This window comes from Ictidomys tridecemlineatus, chromosome 15, assembly GCF_052094955.1.
Source record: "Ictidomys tridecemlineatus isolate mIctTri1 chromosome 15, mIctTri1.hap1, whole genome shotgun sequence".
Lineage (NCBI taxonomy): Eukaryota > Metazoa > Chordata > Mammalia > Rodentia > Sciuridae > Ictidomys > Ictidomys tridecemlineatus.
In genome coordinates this window covers 14,047,015-14,067,830 of record NC_135491.1, presented here as the reverse complement: position 1 = coordinate 14,067,830, position 20,816 = coordinate 14,047,015, and the positions used below count along the sequence as shown (strand labels likewise).

Here is a 20,816-nt window from a genome sequence, read left to right as displayed (position 1 = left end):
TATTTGACAACATATTAGAAAGATTGTACATAATGACCAAGATGTTTTTACACCAGGGGTTATGAGGGTGGTTTAACATATGCAAATCATCAAATAGATATAAGGACCAAAATATCATAGTCATCTCAGTATAGAGAGGGGCTTTGACAAAATTCAGCCCCCATTCGTGATTTAACAAAAAAAAAAAAAAAAAACACTGAAGAAACTGGGGTTAGAAGGAACTTACCTCATCATCATGAGGGAGATATACAACAAACCCAAAGCCAACTTCACAACAAATGGGGAAAATCTGAAAGCATTTCTGAAAAATCCAGAGGAAGATGTCCTCTTATCTTTCCTATTCGATACATACTAAAACTTCTAGCAGAGCAATTAAGCAAGAGAAGGAAATAGAAGGGATTAAAATTAGGAAAGGAAGAAATCAAATCACCACTCTTTGCAGATGATTTAATCTTATACTCAGGAGATCCAAAAGGCCTGTAACCCCAGCAACTCAGGAGGCTGAGGCAGGAGGATCACAGATTCAAGGCCCCTGGGTTCAATTCCCAGTACGACAACGACGACGACAACAACAACAACAACAACAAAAAAAAAAACCAATAGGTTTCCTATAGACCAATAATGCATCCACTGCAATCAGAAAAACAATCCCGTTCATGATAGCCTTAAACCACACAGTAAATCTAACCAAGGAGGCGAGAGACCTGTAAAATGAAAACTACACAACAATGAAGAAAAAAATTGAAGACATAAGAATGGAAAGGCCTCCTATGTTCATGAATAGGAAGAATTAATATTGTTAAAATGATCATACTATCAATAGCAACATATAGATTCAATGTAATCCCCATCAAAACACCAGTGACATTCCCCACAGAACTCGGGGGGGGGACGTCCTAATATTCATTTGGAAGAAGACCTAGAATAGCCAAGCAATTCTGAGCCACAAAAAAAGCAATGCTGGAGACATCCTAATACCCAGCTTCAAATCACTACAGAGCTTCAGTGACAAAAACTGAATGGTACTGCCACAAACACAGACACGTAAATCAATGGTGCAGCCAAGGAACTGAGCGAGACGGGAAACAGGACGCAGGGGACCCAAAGCTGTGGAAAGCTAAGGATGTTTATGTTTATAGGTCTCTTGTGTTAATCTTTACAGCTCAGCAAGCTTTTTGAGGTTAGCATAAGATACCAAGAATAACATTAAAATAATGCAGTGTTCATAAGCCATTTCCTTAGTCTCTTAGATCTAAGCCCAATGAGTAAGCACAATTCAAGGGGAACAAATTAACAAGAATATCCCCCAAATAATGTTAACCACGGGAAACGCGTGAAGCTAGTCTCAGTCTCAAGAGGAACTTATGGCAAGACTGACATGTCAGCAGAGTGTGTCCTGATTACAGTGTGCTGTTCTTACTCGCTCTAGTGTGCCAAGAGCTCGGAGGACGTTAACCCCGAGACAGCTGCAGGGCTTCCACAGGCCTCGAGACTTAAACCACTCCATCAGTGCGAACAGAAGCACACACAGCTATAGTCACCTGATCTTCAGAAGGTGCCCAAAACAGACACTGGAGAAAATACAGCCTTTAAAACTGGCTATCCATATGTAGAAGAAAGAAACCAGACCCCTTTTCCTTGTTTTTTGTGCATGCATGTGTGTGTGTGCACACACACACACATACACACACACCAGAAACTATGCAACTCCCAGAAGAAAATTTTAGGGTCAACACTCCAATATATAGGTACCGGCAACAGCTTTCTCAATGGAACCCCTAAAGCTCAAGAAATAATGCCAAGAGTTAATAAAGGGAATAGATCAAATTAAAAAGCTTCTGCCCAACAAAGGAAACACTTAGGAATGTGAAGAGAGAACCTGTAGAATGGGAGAAAATTTTTCTAGCTACTCTTCTGATGGAGGTAGATATCTAGAATATATAAAGAACTCAAACTTAACACCCAAGAAAGAACCCAATTAATAAATTGTCAAATGAACTAAACAGACACTTCTCAAAAGAATACAATTGTGTGCATGTACGAATATGTAACAAATCCCATCAGTAATGTACAACTATAATGCACCAATAAAAACTGTGAAGGGCTGCAGTTGTGCCTCAGTGGCAGAGCACTTGCCTAGCACATGTAAGGCACTGGGTTCGATCCCCAGCACCACATAAAATAAATAAAATGTTGTGTCCATCTACAACTAAATAAAATTTTAAATTGTGGGGGGGAAATACAAATGGCTAAAAAATATATGAAAAAAATGTTCAGCATCATTATCAATTAGGGAAATGCAAATCAAAACTCCACTCAGATTTCCTCTGACTCTAGTTAGTATGGTAGCCATCAAGAACAGACAATAAATGCCAGAAAAGATATGGAGAAAAAGCAACACTTTTAGAATATCCATAGGACTGTAAATTAGTACAATCACTATGGAACTCAGTATGGAGTTTCCTCAAAAGACTAGGAATGGGGGCTGGGGATGTAGCTCAAGCGGTAACGCACTCACCTGGCATGCGTGCGGCTCTGGGTTCGATCCTCAGCACCACATACAAATAAAATAAAGATGTTGTGCCCACCGAAAACTGAAAAGTAAATATTAAAAATTCTCTCCCTCTCTCTTCTCTTTCTCTTTTAAAAAGAAAAAAAAAAGACTAGGAATGGAACCACCATATGGGCCAGCCATACTACTCCAAGGTATTTATCTAAAGAAGTCAAGTTGGGCTGGGGATGTGGCTCAAGCGGTAGCGTGCTCGCCTGGCATGCGTGCGGCCCGGGTTCAATCCTCAGCACCACATACAAACAAAGATGTTGTGTCCGCCGAGAACTAAAAAAATAAATATTAAAAAAAATTCTCTCTCTCCTCTCTCACTCTTAAAAAAAATATTTAAAAAAAATAAAGAAAGAAAGAAGTCAAGTCCACACACCATAGCAACACAAGCATACCCATATTATAGCAGCATGGTTCACAATAGCCAATCAACAGAACCAGCCTAGGCATCCGTCAGTGGACGAATGGATAAAGAAAATTGTGGTATATATACCCATGGAGTTTTATTCAACCATAACGAGAAATTCTGTCATTGGCAGGAAAATGGATGGAACTTGAGAACACTATGTTAAGCAAAATAAGCCAAACTAAAAAATCAAGTTCCATATACTTTCTCTCATGTGGAGGCAAAAAGGTAAGGAATGGTGTGAGAGAGAGGAATCTCATGAAAATCCCAGGGATATCAGTAGAGAAGAGGAAAGGACTAGGGTGAGGTGGAGGGGAGGGAAAGGAAGAATATTTGCCAAATTATATTGCTATATCGTATAACATAACCATTATGTATGTTACAATGTTATATTACAATACGCCAATTAAAATATGGTTAAAAAATAAAATGCCTTCATTTGCACAGACATGAAACCTGGGGGTGTTCATTACCAGGGAACCTGCCTTCTAAGAAATGCTAAAACAAGTCCTTCGGGTGGACATGAAAGGTTACTAGACAAACTTGAAGCTGTTTGAAGAAATAAAGAACGCTAGCAAAGTTTATCATAAATACAAAGTCCAGTATCACTGTACTTTTGTAATTCCTTTTTTCTAATGCAATTTAGGACAAATGTGAAAATCAATTGTAACTCTTCGTGAATGAGTGTTTAGTGTAAGATGTAACCTGCGAGAACAGCAATATATAACAAGAATGGAGATGCAGAGGGGCATAGATCTGTGCACTATTACAAAGTCAGTGTTTGAACTCTAATAACCAATGGATCAAAGAAATTAGAAAAGAACTTGAGATGAATCAAAATAAAAAACATACCAAAATGTACGCGTTGCCAGGAAAGCGTTACGAGAGGAAAATGTATAGCTACCAATGCTCACATTAACAAGAACAAAGATCAAGCCAATAACCTAAATTTACACCTTAAGTATTGGAAAAGGAGCAGAAAACTCAATCAAAAGCTCCCATACAGAAGGAAATAATGGTTAGAGATGAAACAGAAAACACAATAGAGAACTTCTTGGAAAAGACCAGCAAAACTGCCAAATCTGGCCAGGCGTGGTGGCATACACCTGTAACCCTAGTCAGTTGGAAGGCTGAGGCGGGAAGATCCAAAGATCAAGTCCAGCCTCAGGAACTTGGAGAGACCCCGTCTCCAAATGAACTGGGCTGGGGATTTGGCTCATTGTTTAACCAGGGATTAAACCCGGGGGCGCTTAAACACGCACAATATTTGACTCCCTAGTTGACAAAGAAGTGTTAAATGTCCAATACTCTGTCTGGAGGGACTTTTTCCTTGAATAGTTGAATGACTCCTAAATGCATTCATATGCCAATAGCATAATTAAAGCAGTGACAAGGTAATTGAGTAGGAGGAGCTATAGAATATCCTTTCTAGCACCGTTTCAAGATGCGTCCTGGGTGCTTACTACGAACTAGACACTATTCTATCCCTGGGGATTCCACGAGAACAAGAAGGGCAAAATTCTGTGCCTTTGTGCTTCTTACACATTTTACTGGAAAACAGAACAAGTCAATTTTAGATGGTGGTGACAGCAATGGAGAGAAAAAAAGTCAACCAAAAGGGATCAGGAGTATTGAGGTGAGGCACAAGTTCAAATGGTGGTCAGGGACACCTTCACCGAGAAGGCGACAGCTGAGCAGAGGCCTGAGGGAGCCAGAGTATCCCAGGGGAAGAGAGAGCCAGACCGAGCAGAAGCCACTGAGCAAGGAAGAGAAGCAAAGGTGGTGTCACATTGGGACTCTAGTCCACTCAAGAGAATGTGGATTTTATTCATAGTGACAGGAAACCACTGGTGCCACAGCAGAAAGGGACAGCCTGCAATTTGCATTTCAACAAGAGAATGATTTAGCCGGGCAGGTGGAGGGCAGAGCCGGGTTAGCACCACTCAATGGCCCCAGGAAGAGGCGCATGTGTTCCGGATCAGGGTGTTTGCCTTTGTGATGAAGCCACAAGGATCTGCTGACAGATCAGATGTGACACATGGAAGACAGAGAAGTCCATCAAAGATGACTGTAAAATCTTTGCACCGAGTGACAGGAAAAATACAGATACCGTTAACCAAGGATGAGGAAGCCTACAGGATAAGGTTGGGCAAGGAATATCAGCAGCTCAGTTTTGGATGCTAGAAGTTTGAGAGTCCAGTAGATGTCGGAATGTAGAATCCAGGGGAGAGGTTTGCCCTGGACGTAGAAGTTTGGAACTCACGGTGCACACAGGCATCTGTGCCCAAATTCCCCTCCAATGTGAGATTGGAGTAGCTGGACAGTCAAGGTCTGTCTGCAGACAGCTTCCTCCTCACCCCACCTCAGCTGCAGAGAGCCACCCTGCCCAAATGTGAGTCCTTCTGGGGACCCCTCACAAAATATTAATGGAGCTAGGAAGATAAGCCCCAGCAGGAGAGGGCAAAGATGACAATGGCAATCAGCTATTGTCACGCTCCATTTGTGCTTCTGTAACAGAATACCCAAGACAGTAATTTTTATTTTTAAATAACATAATTATTCATATTTATGGGGCATGCTGAGAAGTCGATACATGACTATATTGTGTCAGTTAAGTATCAGAATGCTTAACTTATTCATCATCTCATATATATCATTTTGTTGTCATGAGAACATTCAAAAATCTTTTCTATTTTGAAATATAAAACATTGTTAATGCTGGAGATGGGGTTGTGGCTCAGTGGTAGAGCACTCGTCTAGTGAAGGTGAGGCACTGGGTTCGATCCTCAGCACCACATAGAAATAAATAAATAAAAATAAAGGCATTGGGCTGGGGATGTGGCTCAAGCGGTAGCACACTCGCCTGGCATGCGTGCGGCCCGGGGTTCGATCCTCAGCACCACATACAAAGATGTTGTGTCCACCGATAACTAAAAAATAAATATTAAAAAATTCTCTCTAAAAAAATAAAAAATAAAGGCATTGTATCCACCTACAACTTAAAAATAAACATTAAAAAAAAAGAAATCATGAAGTATTTGTGAGAGTGGGTAATTTTGAAAGAACAGACATTTATTCCCCCAGAGCTCTGGAGGCTGATAACCCAAGATCAAGGCACTGGTAGGTTCAGTGTCTAGAAAAGATCTAGGATCTGTTTCCAAGATGGCACGCCAGTGGAGGAGGAAAGCTGTGCCTCACAGAGCAGGGGTGGAGGCCCCATGCCCTGAACACCTCTCGAAAATTTACCAACACTGTTGTATTTGGGAGATGAACTTTCCAACTAATGAATTCAGGGGCACACGTAGACTATAGCAGCTACCTGTGTTCCACAGCTCTTGTGGGATTGAGCACGGCCACTGTTAATGGCCCAAATATTCCTTCCATCCAAACTGGGTTCCTCCCTTGCCCTTCCATGGATGTCAAATCCTATTATTTTGTGTGTCAAACCACATCTCAGAGTCCGCTTCCCCAGAACTCAAATTCTAACAAGACCCATCAGCATATAGATGGTTATATAAAGTCTTGAAGTTGCAATTAACACATATACAATCCCTAAAGTATTTCAGGAGTATTTCTTGGGAACAGATCTATCTGTATCCTAAGCCAATATCCTGACCTGGGGAGTCCAGAGGAAGAGAGAAAATAGCTGCCATAAGTATTTCCTAGTGGCCACAATAGGAAAGGCCAAAGATACCCAATCTCATTTGTACCTAGGAAATTCTAATTAAACTTCAGCTGTATATCATTTTGCACCCAGCCATGAAAAACCTGAAAGTCTTAATTTAATCCATGTAATGAAATAAGAATTTACTCTTCCATACTGATCCAAATAAATTCAAGAGAAAGGAAAGCTCTTCCTTTTATAGATTTTTAAATGTAGAAGAAAAAAAAAGGAATTAGAAAATTTACTATTAGGCAAATGCACAGTAATAACGGTGGCAGAAAACTCCACTAATGGATGCCAAGATTAGTGTACCAAAGTTTGAGGAGAAACAATATTTCAAGGGATATCTCCCAAGATATGAATTCATTACAAAGGGGAAGGAAGTATCTTTTCAGTGGAGAGGTGCAGGAGACAGCCCCTTAACCAAGTGATCAAGGTCATTGGGAGGAACCAAAAGTATTGACAAGTCCAAACTGAAGAACATTCTATAAGACACCTGATCAATACCACTCCAGTGCCAGGGTCATTGAATAAAACAAAGGTACTGTTCTAGTCTACTGGAGACTTGAGAACTAAAAGTCATGTGGGATCCTGCAATAATAAAAGTTTGTATCAGAAGTGCCAAGTTTAAAATAAGATTGGTAGTTTTGAAGTGGCACCCCCTTTCTCCACAGAAAAGCCCTTTTAGCCTTGGCTGATTTTAGGACTGTCAGAAAAAGAATCCCTGCAAAAGAGTCCAATGTAGATAAACTTCTGATTTTCGTGTCGCCCTGTTTTACTTGGCCACTGGCCGGGAAGATGCCAGCACTCCAGGTGCTGGACACCCTGTTACTAGTTTTTCACAAACATATCCAGTAGAGTACTTTGTAGAAAGGTGCAAACAAGGCCTCTGACCTTGGGCTGGGCTTCACAGAGATGTCTACATTTTTAAGATAAGTTACAAATGGGCTCCATGGTAACAGCTGGCAGGGGAGGAAAGAAAGGGGAGAAGCAGCTCTCCCCTTCTCAGGTGTTGTCCTTGAAGGGTTAACTTGCCCAGAACAGTGAGAGAAAAAGCTGCTTTTATGTGAACTTCTGCAGACTGGGAACTTCTGAGCCCCTCCCCTGACATGCTGGGTATAAAATTCTGAAACTCCCTGAACTCGGGGTTCAGGGGATTAATTGATGACAGCAAAGTCTGTGCCCTCTGAACCTGGCTGCAGCCAAATAAAACTCTGTCCTGCTATCTTTGGTGCTTTGCCTCCTTTGTCCCTACAACAGTTTATTAACCACATGGTACCAGTGTTCATTTCCAGGTTCTGATCAGTAGGCTGAAGTTAGGAGAAGCAGAATGAGGGATATTCAGGACCTCTCCATTCAACCTGCAACTGCTGTAAGTCTAAGGGTATCTAGTTGAGGCTTCCACCTCTTGCCGTTTTGGTTCACTTGCCTCAGGGTGGGGTGTGGAGAGGGCTGTGTGGCCTCCTGCCAACAACCACATGGGGGATCCTCCAGGTCCATTCAAGGCTTCTGATGACTGGAGCCCTGGCCAAAGTCTTCAATTCAGAACAATCCACGTAAGCCACTTGTGTATACCCAGTAGACAAAATGTGAATATGGTAATAACTGCTTTGAGTCGCTAGATTTTCTATTTTAAATCGAGAAAATTGCTGTTTCACTCAATGGCCGCCAGATGGCGTCTGGATTCCGAGGCTACAGGCAAAAGAGGCTGCCAACATTGGGGCGGGGGCGGGCAATGGGCAGGTACTGGGGACCCAGTCCAGGGTTGCTCTACCCCTGATCTACACTGCCAGCCCTTTTCATTTGGGCAGACTGGGTCTAATTGCCGAGGCTGGTCTGGAACTTCTGATCTTCCTGCCTCAGCCGCCCAAGTCGCTGGGATTCCAGATGTGTGCCACTGCACCCAGGGAGGCCATCCACGTCTTAAAAGAGGTTAATTGCTGAGATAGTTTACAAAATTTATTGCCAGGCCAATAAAAATATAAGTTTTTTCCCCTAGAACTAAACAACATGATTATAAGGTTCATTTGAAATAATAAGCAAATATAGAGGGAACCAAACCAATGGCCAAGAAAGTGGGTAGCCCTACCCCATAAGTAAAAACACAAATTGTCAGTGAATGGCTAAGAAGATCACGGAAGGATGAAAAAACCTAGGAGCACACACAACTGCTTATGGAAATTTAACATGATCATATGATAGTTTGTAATTTAGGAAAGGATTTTAGGGAAATTGTTTTGTTGTTGTTCAGGGGTGTTTGGGGTTTTGCCTGGTGATGGGGATGGAACCCAGAGCCCGGCACATGCTAGGCAAGTGCTGTACCCCTGAGCTACATCCCCAGCCCCTGGGGAAATTTTTTTATTTAATAATGTTGGAGCAGCTAGCTAACCATGGCCAGTAGGGTGCTGATCCACTCCTGATGCAGCATGCCAGATTAAATCTTAAACGTGCTTAAGATCTACAAGAAAAAAATACAACCCTCAAGTAAGACACTGGTGAATTCCCTTATGAATCAGGGGCTGATACATTTTCCAGTAAGAGACCCTTGTTAAATGACACAAAGTGACAAACTTTTGCACATCCAGAAAATAAACACCACACACAATCAAAAACTACGAGACAAAATGAGAAAAATATTTACAGATTATAACACAACGTAAATGTTCCCCCAACATAAAGAGCTTCTAAAAGGAGAAAGAGACCAAGAACCTTTTGAAAGTGGGCTAGATATACGTGAACAGAAAGATCACATCAAGAAATGCAAATGATAGCTGAACACAGTGTCCACACACCCGTGATCCCAGGTGGAGGCAGGAGAATTCCAAGTTCAAAGTCAGCCTCAGCAACTTAGTGAGGCCCTGCTTCAAACTTTAAAATAAAAAGGGCTGGGAAGGCCAGGGTTAGCGCTTGCCGAGCATGTGTGAGGGCCTGGGTTCAATCCAGCACGCATATAAATAAACAAAATAAAGGTATTGTGTCCATATACAACTAAAAAAATTTAAAGAAAAGGGGGCGCTGGGATGTAGCTCAGTGGTAAAGCATGCCTGGGTTCAGTCCCTGGTACCAAAAAGGAAAAAAAATGCAAATGTCTTCTGAACATATGAAAATATACTTGACCTTGCTTACAATGAAAAACATTGAGACTACACTCAGATCACATTTCTCACCTATTTCATTAGCCAAAAAAAAAAAAAATCCTCATATTTGCTGAGACTGCTGGCAATGCTGTGGGGAAACAGGCTCTTTCACACTGCTGGTGGAATATAGGGTACAGTGTCCTTGGAGGCAAATGACATGGGTCTGAGGTGCCCACTATGCTGGTTATCCCGATCTGCTCCTAACATTACGCACAGGTGTTGAAATGCCAGGATAAGGCTGGGGCTGAGCCCAGTGGCAGAGCATTTGCTGAGCCTGTGGGGGGCCCTGGACTCCATCCCCAGCACCACAAAAGTAAATGCTACACTGTACCCCATAAATATGTACAGTTACTGTGTGTCAGTTCAAATATACATATGGAGAATCTGGCAATATCAAGGTAAATTTGCCTTTTAACCCAGCAATCCTGCTTCTACAATCTTATCCCAGTGGCACATAGAAATAGAACTATGTGGATGTGCCTTTTCACCGAGGTCCTATGTGACATAGCAAAAAAACTAGAAGCTCTTGACATGCCGTAGCAAGGGTTTGGGTTAAAAAAAAAAAATCCCACCACATCCACATAAATAGAGCACCATGCAGAGTACATGCACCTGTGGAGTATGTGTGTTGTGTAGTGACCGCCAAGACCCAATGAAGTGAATAAACCTGTGCTAGGCCACCACCTTTTGTACAATAAGGAGGAAAATGATTACACATGTTCATTTGCTCATATTTTCAAAAAAAGTGAAATTTTTAAAAATTCCAGTCATAAAATATGAATTAAAAGGAGCAAATCAAGAACTTCTGTGGACTAGCCGCTTTGGAGGCTGAGGCAAGAGGATCACAAGTTCAAGGCCAGCCTCAAGCAATTTTTTGAGGCCCTGGGCAACTCAATGAGACACTGTCTCAAAACAATAAAACGATTAGGAATGTGACTAAGTGGCTAAGCACCCCTAGATTCAATTCCTGGTACCAAAAAAAAAAAAAGAGAGAGAGAGAAAAGAAAAGGAAAAAAAAAAGATTTCCACAGAGGGTTTCTATTCTATTTGGTACTTGGGATTGAACCCAGGGCACTTTATCACTGAGCTATAGCCCCAAACTTTTTGTTTTTATTTTGAGACAGGGTCTGACCTAGTTGCTTAGAGTAGCTTTGAACTTGAAATCTTCCTGCCTCAGCCTTCCCAGTCACTGGGATTTGAGGTGTGTGCTACCATGCCTAGCAAAAAAAAAAAAAAAATGAAGTTTTTGCAGTGCTGGGGCCTGAACACTCAGTGCTTCACCACTGAGCTGCATCCTCAGTCTTTTTTATTTTTATTTTGAGAACAGAGTCCAAGTTGGCCAGGCTGGCCTCAAATTTGTGATTCCCTGCATCAGCCTCCCGAGTCTCTGGGATTACGGATGTGCACCACCAAGCCCAGCGATGTTTTTAAATTTTTCAAAATAAACATGAGTAAACCCAGACACTGAGAAGTGAGCTTCCTGCACCACGCCTCCTCCTCAGGTAGAAAGGAAGGAAAGAAAAGCCCCCGTGCTCAAGGCTCCCAGTTGAGATCAGGAAATTCAAAGGCGGAGATGTCCTCATACCAGGATTAGTGTGGCCAGAACTGAACACTTACCCTCCACAGAGCTGAGACAGTCAGGGACCACCACAGGGACAAAGGGCAAATGCCCTCTTGGGCCTTGGCTCATAGCTTAACAGCCATGGAAAGATCCCACCTTCACTCAGTTTGTCGGATTCCAAATTTGCCTCCTTTATCCACCCAGGTGCATCCATCTAACTCGTCCTCATCACTGGGCAAGGGTGATGGAGTGCAAGTCCCTGCCTGTGGTGCACGCCTCTAATCCCAGTGATGAGGGAGGCCGAGGCAAGAGGATGGGAAGTTAAAGATCAGCCTCAACAACTTTGCAAGACCTGGTCTCTATCTAAAAATAGAAAGATAAAAGAGGTGGTGGTAGCTCCGTGGTTCAGTCACCAGTACCCCTGCCCTCTCTCCAAATGGAAAGAAATTCAATTTGTGCTTATTTTTAAAACTCCAGAGGAAGGTAATCTAGGAACTTTTAATGGCCCAGGCGAGTCTGAACATCAGGCCCGCCCTGCCCAGGCAGCAAAACCCAGACTGTGGGCAACACTTCCTGGTCTCAACAGCTAAATGAAAGTAAAGAAAGAAATGAAGGCGCTGCCCATAGATAAACTACACTTAAGAACTGAAGAAAAGGGCTGGGGTTGTGCCTCAGTGGTAGGGCGCTCATCTAGCACATGCGAGGCCCTGGGTTCGATCCTCAGCACCATAAATAAAATAAAGGTATTGTTTCCAACTACTTCCAAAAAATAAAAAATGCTTAAAAGAAAAAAAAAAAAAGAACTGAAGAAAGTTTTTGTAATGATTGCCTAAGGCTCCATGGGCGTTTCCTTAAGTTGAGTGAGAGATAGGAAAACAACTTTATAGTCTTCAAACCCCAGCCACAAGATTGAAACTCTTTTATCTAAATCACAAAACCTAGACAGTCCTGCTTCTAAACTAACTCCAGGCCAAGGAAGACATTCCTGCCTTGGACAAAGAATACTAACTGGAGCCCCCAGCATCTAGGGAGGCCGAGGCAGGAGGATCTCAAGTTCAAGCTCAGCCTGGGAAACAGTGAGACCTTGTCAAAATAAAAAAGGCTAGGGATGGAGCCCAGTGGTAGAGAGCCCTGGGTTCAATCCCCAGTGAAACAAGACAACCTAACTGTAGCCAAAAGAAATAAAGATTGCATTAATCAAGACAAAAAGGCTCCCCTGGGCAGCTGGTGTGGTTCCAGAGCAGGGCACACAAATAATCCTAAGAACAGAAATGGTAGTAAATTGGAGTCTTTCTGGATTTGAGGACTTCATCAACTAAAAAAATTATACTTGTCACACAGAAACCCAGTTAGTTATTTGTTAATTCTTTATATCCTGACAGCTTAATATTGAAACAGTTCTTCAATTTCCTGACAGTGAGAATAAAATCTTCCTCAAACTGAAGACAGATGCCAAGAAAATTAAGACTGGCATATTCCCGGGCTAGGCACAGCCTAGCTGAAGCTCCGTGTGTCTATCACCTGGCTTTCTGTTCTGTAAATTGTAACCACTCTGTAGCCTGGGGGAGGCAGTCTACGGATTCTCCCCAGTTTGACCAAAGTGCATAAAATTCCTTTTTCCATCAGTTGCCGGTTTCTTATGCTGGCAGGTGGGCCACCAAATTCCACCACCCAGGATCCCTGGGCTAGGCGCAGGTAATAGGAAGAAATGGAAAGCCAGCCAGAAGTTGTTTTTCATTTCAAAGGGACCATTTCAATCTCTTGGAGTCTCAGGTCCGGTTCTCCTGGATTCCCTGGGTGCCACTGTGTCCTCAACACAGCACCTAACACTTCTAGGGCACATCCCTTGACCAACCTTCTGTAGGGATTCCTTTGACATGGCATAATGGACCTAGTGACATGAGATCCAGGTCCACCCTCAAACTCTGCCCAGTTCACCCTCCTGGACTACAGAAGCTGGAAAGTGATGTTTAAAACAATAACTTCCCACTGTCACCAAAATCACTAATGCTTAACTGCTAAATGACTTTCAATTCCTGCCTTAAAACATATTAACAAAAAATTTGATGGAGAGTAAAGCCGACAGATCAGCAGATACCCACCGTCCAAAAGAGAGTTTGTTACTCACAGTTCCCAAGAGGAGGGGGTGTGTCGTGCAGCTGGGGCCCTCGGGAAACACGGGCGCAGAGGGATCAGCGGGCCAGAACCTTTATTGAAAGGCCCACGGGAAGGAACAGGTGCCTTAAGTTTAGGATTGGCGAGTTTGAACAATTTCATCCAGCTCTGGGCATGGGGGCTGCAGCTAATTGTCTGGGACCTTGCCCTGGGGTGAGTTTTGGGGTGTAGCCTCAGGAAACTTTGAAAAGCAAAGTTGCAGGCTAATTGTTTACTATCTCTGAATTGACTCACCTTGAGAGGGGCTGGTATGAGAGTCCAGAGCCAGCAAACCCCCAGCTGTCAAAGCATCAGAATGCAGAAAATAAACCAAGCAATTAATCCACCAACTTGGCTTTTCTGCTGCATTTGATCTCCGTTGTAGCTCACTTGCTGCAAATTTTTAACACCTGTGGGTTTTCTCCCAGCATCCTGCCCATCTCTTCTTGGTCTTTCCTAGTCTCTAAGCCTGTGCCATCTAGTTAGGGAGCCTTCTCATGCTGCTTGGTCACCTGACTATGAGGACCCACAGTTATAGCTGGTCATTCCCAAATCTCTCCGCACCTCTCTCCTGACCTCAAGATCCTATAGCCAAATTCCCCTGGGTGTCTGTACCTGGGTATCTCTTTTGGAACCTTATCAAATCCTAAAGCACATTGAACATCTCTGTCGCCAGATGCCCCCCCCTTCCTCCTCCTCCTCCTCCTCACTGGTATTTTGTGAGCCAGTACCACCATCCATCTGGGACCCGGGCCAGGAACCTGGGAGTCATCCAGTCTCTTTTCAAAAAGTAATAAAGACTTTTAAAATATTTTCCATCTGTCACCTCTTTACCATCCCCACTCCCTTAAAGAATTGATTAAATAAATAATGAATGAATTATCCATTACTGGTCTTCCTCTCTAACTTGTATTTTTTAATTTTTTTAGTTGTTAATGGACCCTCATTTTATTCACTTATTTATATGTAGTTCTGATATTCGAACCTAGAGCCTTACACATATGAGACAAGCACTCTACCATGAAGCCACAACCCCAGCCCCTCTAACTTGTATTTTTGCAGTAATTTCTAGATCAACCAGAATCCAGTTAGGAGACAGAAAACACACCAAGTATTTTATTTATTTTATTTTTTTTAGTTGTAGTTGGACACACTACCTTTATTTTATTTATTTATTTGTAATGTGGTGCTGAGGATCGAACCCAGGGCCTCCTCAGTACTAGGCGAGCGTTCTACCGCTGAGCCACAACCTCAGCCCCCACACCAGGTATTTTAACAGAGAATTTAACATGTGGAACTTAATATCAGGAATTGCCATGGGTGCCATGGCACACTCCTGTAATCCCAGTGGCTTAGGAGGCTGAGGCAGGAGGATCACTAGTTCAAGCCCATCCTCAGAAACTTAATAAGGCTCTCAGCAACGTATCCAGACCCTGTCTCAAAATAAAAAAAATACAAAGGATTGAGGATGTGGTTCAGTGGCAAAGGACCTCCCGGTTCAATCCCCAGTACCAAGAAGAAGGAGGAGGAGGAGGAGGAGAAGTTGTTACTTAGATAATTGAAAGGGCCACCAGAGAGCGCCAAGCAATGGGTTCTCCAACTTCAGTAGAATCCCCCCCCCCAGGGCTTGTTAAAATGCAGACTGCACAGCCCCATTCCCACAGTGTGGGGGGGGGAGTTGGCAAACACTTTTGTTTCTAACAAGTTCCCTGGTGCTGCTTTTCCTGGTTTTCTGTGGACACACTTTAAGAATCACTGCTCTCAATTTTTTTTAGATATAGCAGCTCAGGTAGCAGCTACCTCTCAGAACTGGAGAACAAAGCTGGTGAGGAAGGTGCACTTGCTGGTAATGATGGCCCTGTTCCTGAAGCAGCTGCTTTTGCAAGTTGGAGAACTACTAAGTGGATTCAGCGGCTGCTGCCAGAATACAAAAGCGTTGCTGGGGTAGTGCTCAGAACCACAGGCAGACAGGAAGAAGCAAAGCCCTTGCTTGGGGTGACCAGCAATCCTGAAAGGGGATCCCAGATGTGGAACTTTCAGTGCTAAAAGTGGGAAAGTTCTGGACAGACTGGGATGAGCTGATCACCTAATTCTGCAGTCTTCTAGCTCACCGTCTTGCCAGAGCCTAATACAGACCACGAGGCAGCTGGCCAAGAGAAACGGGCTTCCAGCCCCGGAATCACAATACAGAGCACAGGAGGGTAGGTGTGGAGCTGAGAGACAATAACTAACTTCAGGATTGATACTGACTCTTTGTGATCTTCCTGGTCCTCTCAGTGCCAACCCCCGGGCTGCCATCAAGAGAAGCTTTATAAATGGATAAAACAGGTTATTTCAGGCACCAAAAATCTTTTAATAATTGCCTACCAACCAATCAAGATGAAATTTTAGCCGGGCTCGGTGGTGCATGCCTGTAATCCCAGAAGCTCTGGAGGCTGACAGCAGCAGGCTCTCAAGTTCAAAACCAGCCTCAGCAACTTAGCAAGGCCCCTAGCAATTTAGCAAGCCCCTGTCTCTAAATAAAATATTTAAAAGTTGGGGATGTGGTTCAGTGGTTAAGCACCCCTGGGTTCAATCCCCTATACAAAAAAAAAAGTGAAATTTCATCTTTTTATACAACATAAGAGGCTCTTCAAAGTCACCTTCGCTTACAGCCTAGACTTCTCTTCTCTCCTGAACTTTAGTTTCCAGAAATATATAAATCCTTGGATTTCCTAAAGGAAACCACATTGTCAAGTTTCTATGCTTTGGTCACACCAGTCTCTCACCTGGATGAAAGGCAGAAAATATACGATCAGAATCTGTGCTTCCCCTTTAGGAATGAAAACTGACTTTCAATTGGTGAAATGTTAGCTGAATTTGAAGGCCAAAGAAAATCTCAAGACAAATGCATTTTTGAATTACACTATATTTACTGTTCTCAAGCTTCTCACACCCGAGAAAAAAGAGAAGGATGCTTCCAGTGCTAATGAAATGTGTGAGTTTTTCTTTCCTGTGAAAGATATTTATACTTGAAATCTTCTTAAGGCTCAAAACAGCTTTAACTGAATTCCATAAACAAAAAACCACGATAGGTTGGAAACTTAGAGATGATTTATAAAATAATATCAGAGGATAAAGAAATGATTCTGCAGTAGTTTACTAAGCTTTTTATTAAATTCAAAGGCTATCAAGTTTGTATGGTTCTGTAAATAAGAGCGATGGGCTTTTCTTTGACTGTAATTCCTTTCAGAAATACAATCTAATGCAACTCTGTATTCTTTCTGGATCTTACTGAATCCAGCACGTCCCTCCAGTGGGTGGATTATAATTGTTTGCTCGACTTTCTTTCCAGTATGCTGAACCTGTCTTTGAGCAGAATTTATGGCTTTTGATGACTTCACATTCTTAGCACAATATCTTTCCTAGTGTATAAGTCTGATTTTCTGTTTTTAAAACAAAATACCTGAAGCAGGGGACTTATTAAAAGTCGGTTTAGGATTGGGATTATAGCTCAGTGGTAGAGTGCTTGCCTAGATGCATGAGGCCCTGGGTTTCAATCCCTAGTCACGTGCACACACATTTATTAGCTCAGCTTTTGGAGGCTGAAGTTCAAGGTCAAGCAGCCCCATATGTTTGGTCTCTGGTGAGGCCCCGTCAGCTGCATCACAATATAGCAGAGCATACATGAGAGGGAGAGACCAATGGTGAGAAAGAAGCCAGAGTGATCCAGGGCTCAGGCTTGAACTTTTTAAGTCTACTCTCACAGGAGCTCACCGGGTCCTGTGAGACCTACACTAATCTCTTCCAAAGGTGATGACCCCATGATCTAGTCACCTCCCGCTAGGCCCCACCTCTTCAAGCTCCTACCACCTCAACACTGCCACCTGGGACCAAGATTTGAGCCCAGAAACCTTGGGAGGACAAATCACATCCAAACCATAGCACCTAGAGTGCACATGCATTATATGTTTACTATTAGTCATGTATTGATTGAATGAATAAATGTGGCAACATTTTTAATAACATGGAGTTCAGATGGACACAGAGGATAGAAGGATGGCTACCAAGGACAGGGAGAAACAAGGACATGTTGGTCCAACTTGCAGTTTTAAGATAAATCGGCTGTGGCTGGGGACGTAACTCAGTGGTAGAGTGCTTTCCTAGAACGTGTAAGGCCCTGGGTTCAATCCCCAGCACTGAAAAAAATTTTCAAAATAAAAATTTTAAAAAGATAAATTGGCTGTGCAATCTAATGAGCAACCTGGTGAGTATAGTTAATAAAGATTTTTTATATAGTCAAAATTTGCTAAGGGAGATTCACATGCCACAAAAAGGTAACTGTGAGGTGATAGGTGTGTTAATTAGCTTGTGGAAATCATTTCATGAAGTATATTCATATGAAAACTGACATTGTCTATTCCCACTGTTAGGGACGGTGAGAACAGTACCCACCTCATCCACAGCAGTGAGGATTAAGTGAGATGATGAGTATTAAGTCCTGAGCACAGTGATTGAGACTTCGGGCAGACCTTTAATATTGGCTGTTCAAGTTATTTTCTTTGAAATGTAGTAAGTGGCACTTGCTTCATAGTGTGGCTTTAAGGATGAAAGGTATACTATGTTCAGTGACTAGCAATGATCTGGCATACTGCAAGCACTTGCTTAGTAAGTCCCTCACTTCACACTCCCGCTGGCCTCCTTTAGCTGTTTGGGGGCAGTTCAGTTCCCTCAAAACACACCCAGCTGACCAGTAAACTCTGCTACTGATTGTGTGTTGCCCAGAAACTAGGATCTTCTCCAAAACAGAAATCAGTGGTTATGGCAGGAACACTAAGCGCCACTCAGCCAGCACCCTCCATCTCTCTGACTTTTGCTGCAAAGTCATTGGAAAACCCAGAGTGACATTCCTAGGCCTTGGGGCCATACCGCATGGGCAGTAGCTAATCAGTGGAGCTGAGTGCTGGCCCTGGGCTCCTTAATAGCAAATGCTACTCAGAGCACATGCAAGGCTTTGGCAGTCAAATGCTCAGGCCATGCACAGTAATCCTGCTTCCCTCATTCCTTTCCCAAAGCATGCAGCTTCAAGAGGATGTGACTGTGCAGGGCCTTCCTCAATAGTTTCTAAATTTTGGATATTATTATAACTTATTTGACCCCAAGGGTTCACATGCTGGAAGCTTGATCCTCAGTATACTGACATTAGGAGGTTGGTGGGACCCTTAAGAGATGGAGCCTATGTTTAGTGACTAGCAATGATGTCCTTAGGTCACTATGAGCATCACCCTTGGAAGACAGGAGTAGTTCTCATGGGACCCCATTTAGTTCTCAAGGGAGGTTGTTATAAAAGAGTGAGCCCCTCCATGAATCTCACTCTGGCTTCCTGTCTCACCATGTGATCTCTGTCTCACACATGCCCCAACATTGTGATGCCATCTGCCATGAGGTCAACAGTAGAATTTGGCCAATGCCAGTGCCATGCCTGTGAACCTCCAGAACATGAGCAAAATAAACCTATTTTCTTCATAAGTTCCCCAGCTTCAGGTATTTTCTTATAACAACAGAAAACAAACTAAAACAATAGTAAAGCACAGATGACCCACCCTCAGTGACCAAGGATTAGCCTAGTCACTGGAGGGAAGCTGAAAACTCTTGGAAATCTAGCACTAACATGGATCACAGTGCCTTGCAGCCAGCTCAATTATTAAAATGACAAGTTTTCTCCTTGGCAAAGACACAGACTTGAAAGGTTAATAAAATAGGTACTTGTCACTCTGTTTTTCTATATGCTTAACAAAACACTGTTGAAATCTTGTTCCCAGGATGTGTTGTCCCCAACTGTGAACTCTTTGCTAATCTTGTTCCCAGGATGTGCTGTCCCCAACTGCCAAACTGCAGGATGCACTCCCTCACTCGGTTACAGGCAAACTGCCCACTCACCCTGACCCATCAATGAACTTCCCTCCCTGCCCTCTCCAAGAAAAGTATATAAGCTCTGCTCAAGCGGTTCTCAGGGCTCTATCTCTCATTGCTATAGAGAGAGCCCTAGCATGCTGGTCTCCAAATAAACCCACCCTTCTGCTTTTGCATAAGAGAGTCTCTTGTGGTCTCTACTCCGACGTTTCGCCATACCCTTACATTTGGTGCATTGGCCGGGAACTGCGCATCGCCGGACAAGGAGACCTCAACAAGACTCCTTTAGGGGGGTAAGTATGGCGCCTTATCTCCTTCTTCTCCTCCTCCTTGTTTTTCCTTTGTGATTGTCTGGCTTCTGGTTTCTGGCTTCTGGTTTTTGGCTCAGAGAAGAGCGAAAGCTCTCAGAGCTTCTGGGGGGGACGGAGGTACCCCCATCTGGGAGGGACGAAGGTGCCCTCATCTGTCTTCTGGTTTTCTGGTTTTGGGTTGGCAGAATGTGATTGTCAGCGGAGAGCGTAAGTTCTCCCTGGCGGTAATGGATAGACGTGTCCCTGAAGCCACAAACCACGTCTCCTCAAGGGACGCTTTGGGAGACTCTGGGGGGGACGGAGGTGCCCCCATCTGGGAGGGACGAAGGAGCCCTCATCTGTATTCTACTGCCAACCCGTCTGGTTTTGCCGGCAACTATTCTTTCTCTCAGGTTGAATTCACTGTCTGTTTTTAATCTTTGCCTCTGGATTTGTGTTACACGTTTACTGTTCATTGTGTGTTCATTGTGTGTCCGTGTTGGTGTCACATTTGTCATTTGTATTGTCCCTGTCTTTGTTCAAGTAACTTTCATTATGGGACAGAGTCATTCCACGCCTCTGTCCCTGACCCTTGATCACTGGGCTGAAGTCCGCATAAGGGCTCAGAATCTTTCTTTTTCAGTAAAACGTCGGACCTGGCAGACTCTTTGTGCCTCAGAATGGCCTGCCTTTGAAATTGGATGGCCTCCAGAAGGATCTTTCTACTCCCCACTAATTCGAAAAATTAGAGATATTGTTTTTCAGCCGGGGCCACATAGCCATCCAGATCAACAGCCGTATATCTTAACTTGGCAGGACCTCTGTGAATCTCCTCCTCCGTGGGTGAAGCCTTTTCTTATCCCCGTTCCTAGTCCTCCTCCCACGATTCTATCTCTCAAACCCTCTGCTCCTTCTCCACCCTTTGTTCTCCCTGAGTCTCAAGATTTGACTCTGCTGGACTCTCCTCCCTTTCCTTATCCCCTGCCTTCATTCCCCAACCCCCAACACCCTCTAAGAGATTCCCCTGCTGCTGACTCAGCTTCTCCACCACAGGAGGTTGAACCAGCTCAGTGCCCTACAGATGACCCCCCCACGGCACACATAGCCCCTCCTCCCCTGGAGGAAGCTGGCCCGGCTAAAGGAACTCGCCGG

General features: G+C 43.5%; 1 protein-coding gene across 1 annotated transcript in view; it reads left to right on the top strand.

The window, feature by feature from the left end:
* The window catches only part of Znf546 (zinc finger protein 546), a 76,544-nt gene extending 56,991 nt beyond the window's left edge, over positions 1-19,553 (top strand). The window contains exon 5 of the mRNA XM_078032066.1: positions 15,258-19,553. Within this exon, the coding sequence (XP_077888192.1) occupies positions 15,258-15,430 (173 nt within the window). The 3' untranslated portion in view covers positions 15,431-19,553. The remainder of the gene's footprint in view (positions 1-15,257) is intronic.
* Positions 19,554-20,816: the final 1,263 nt, after the last annotated feature.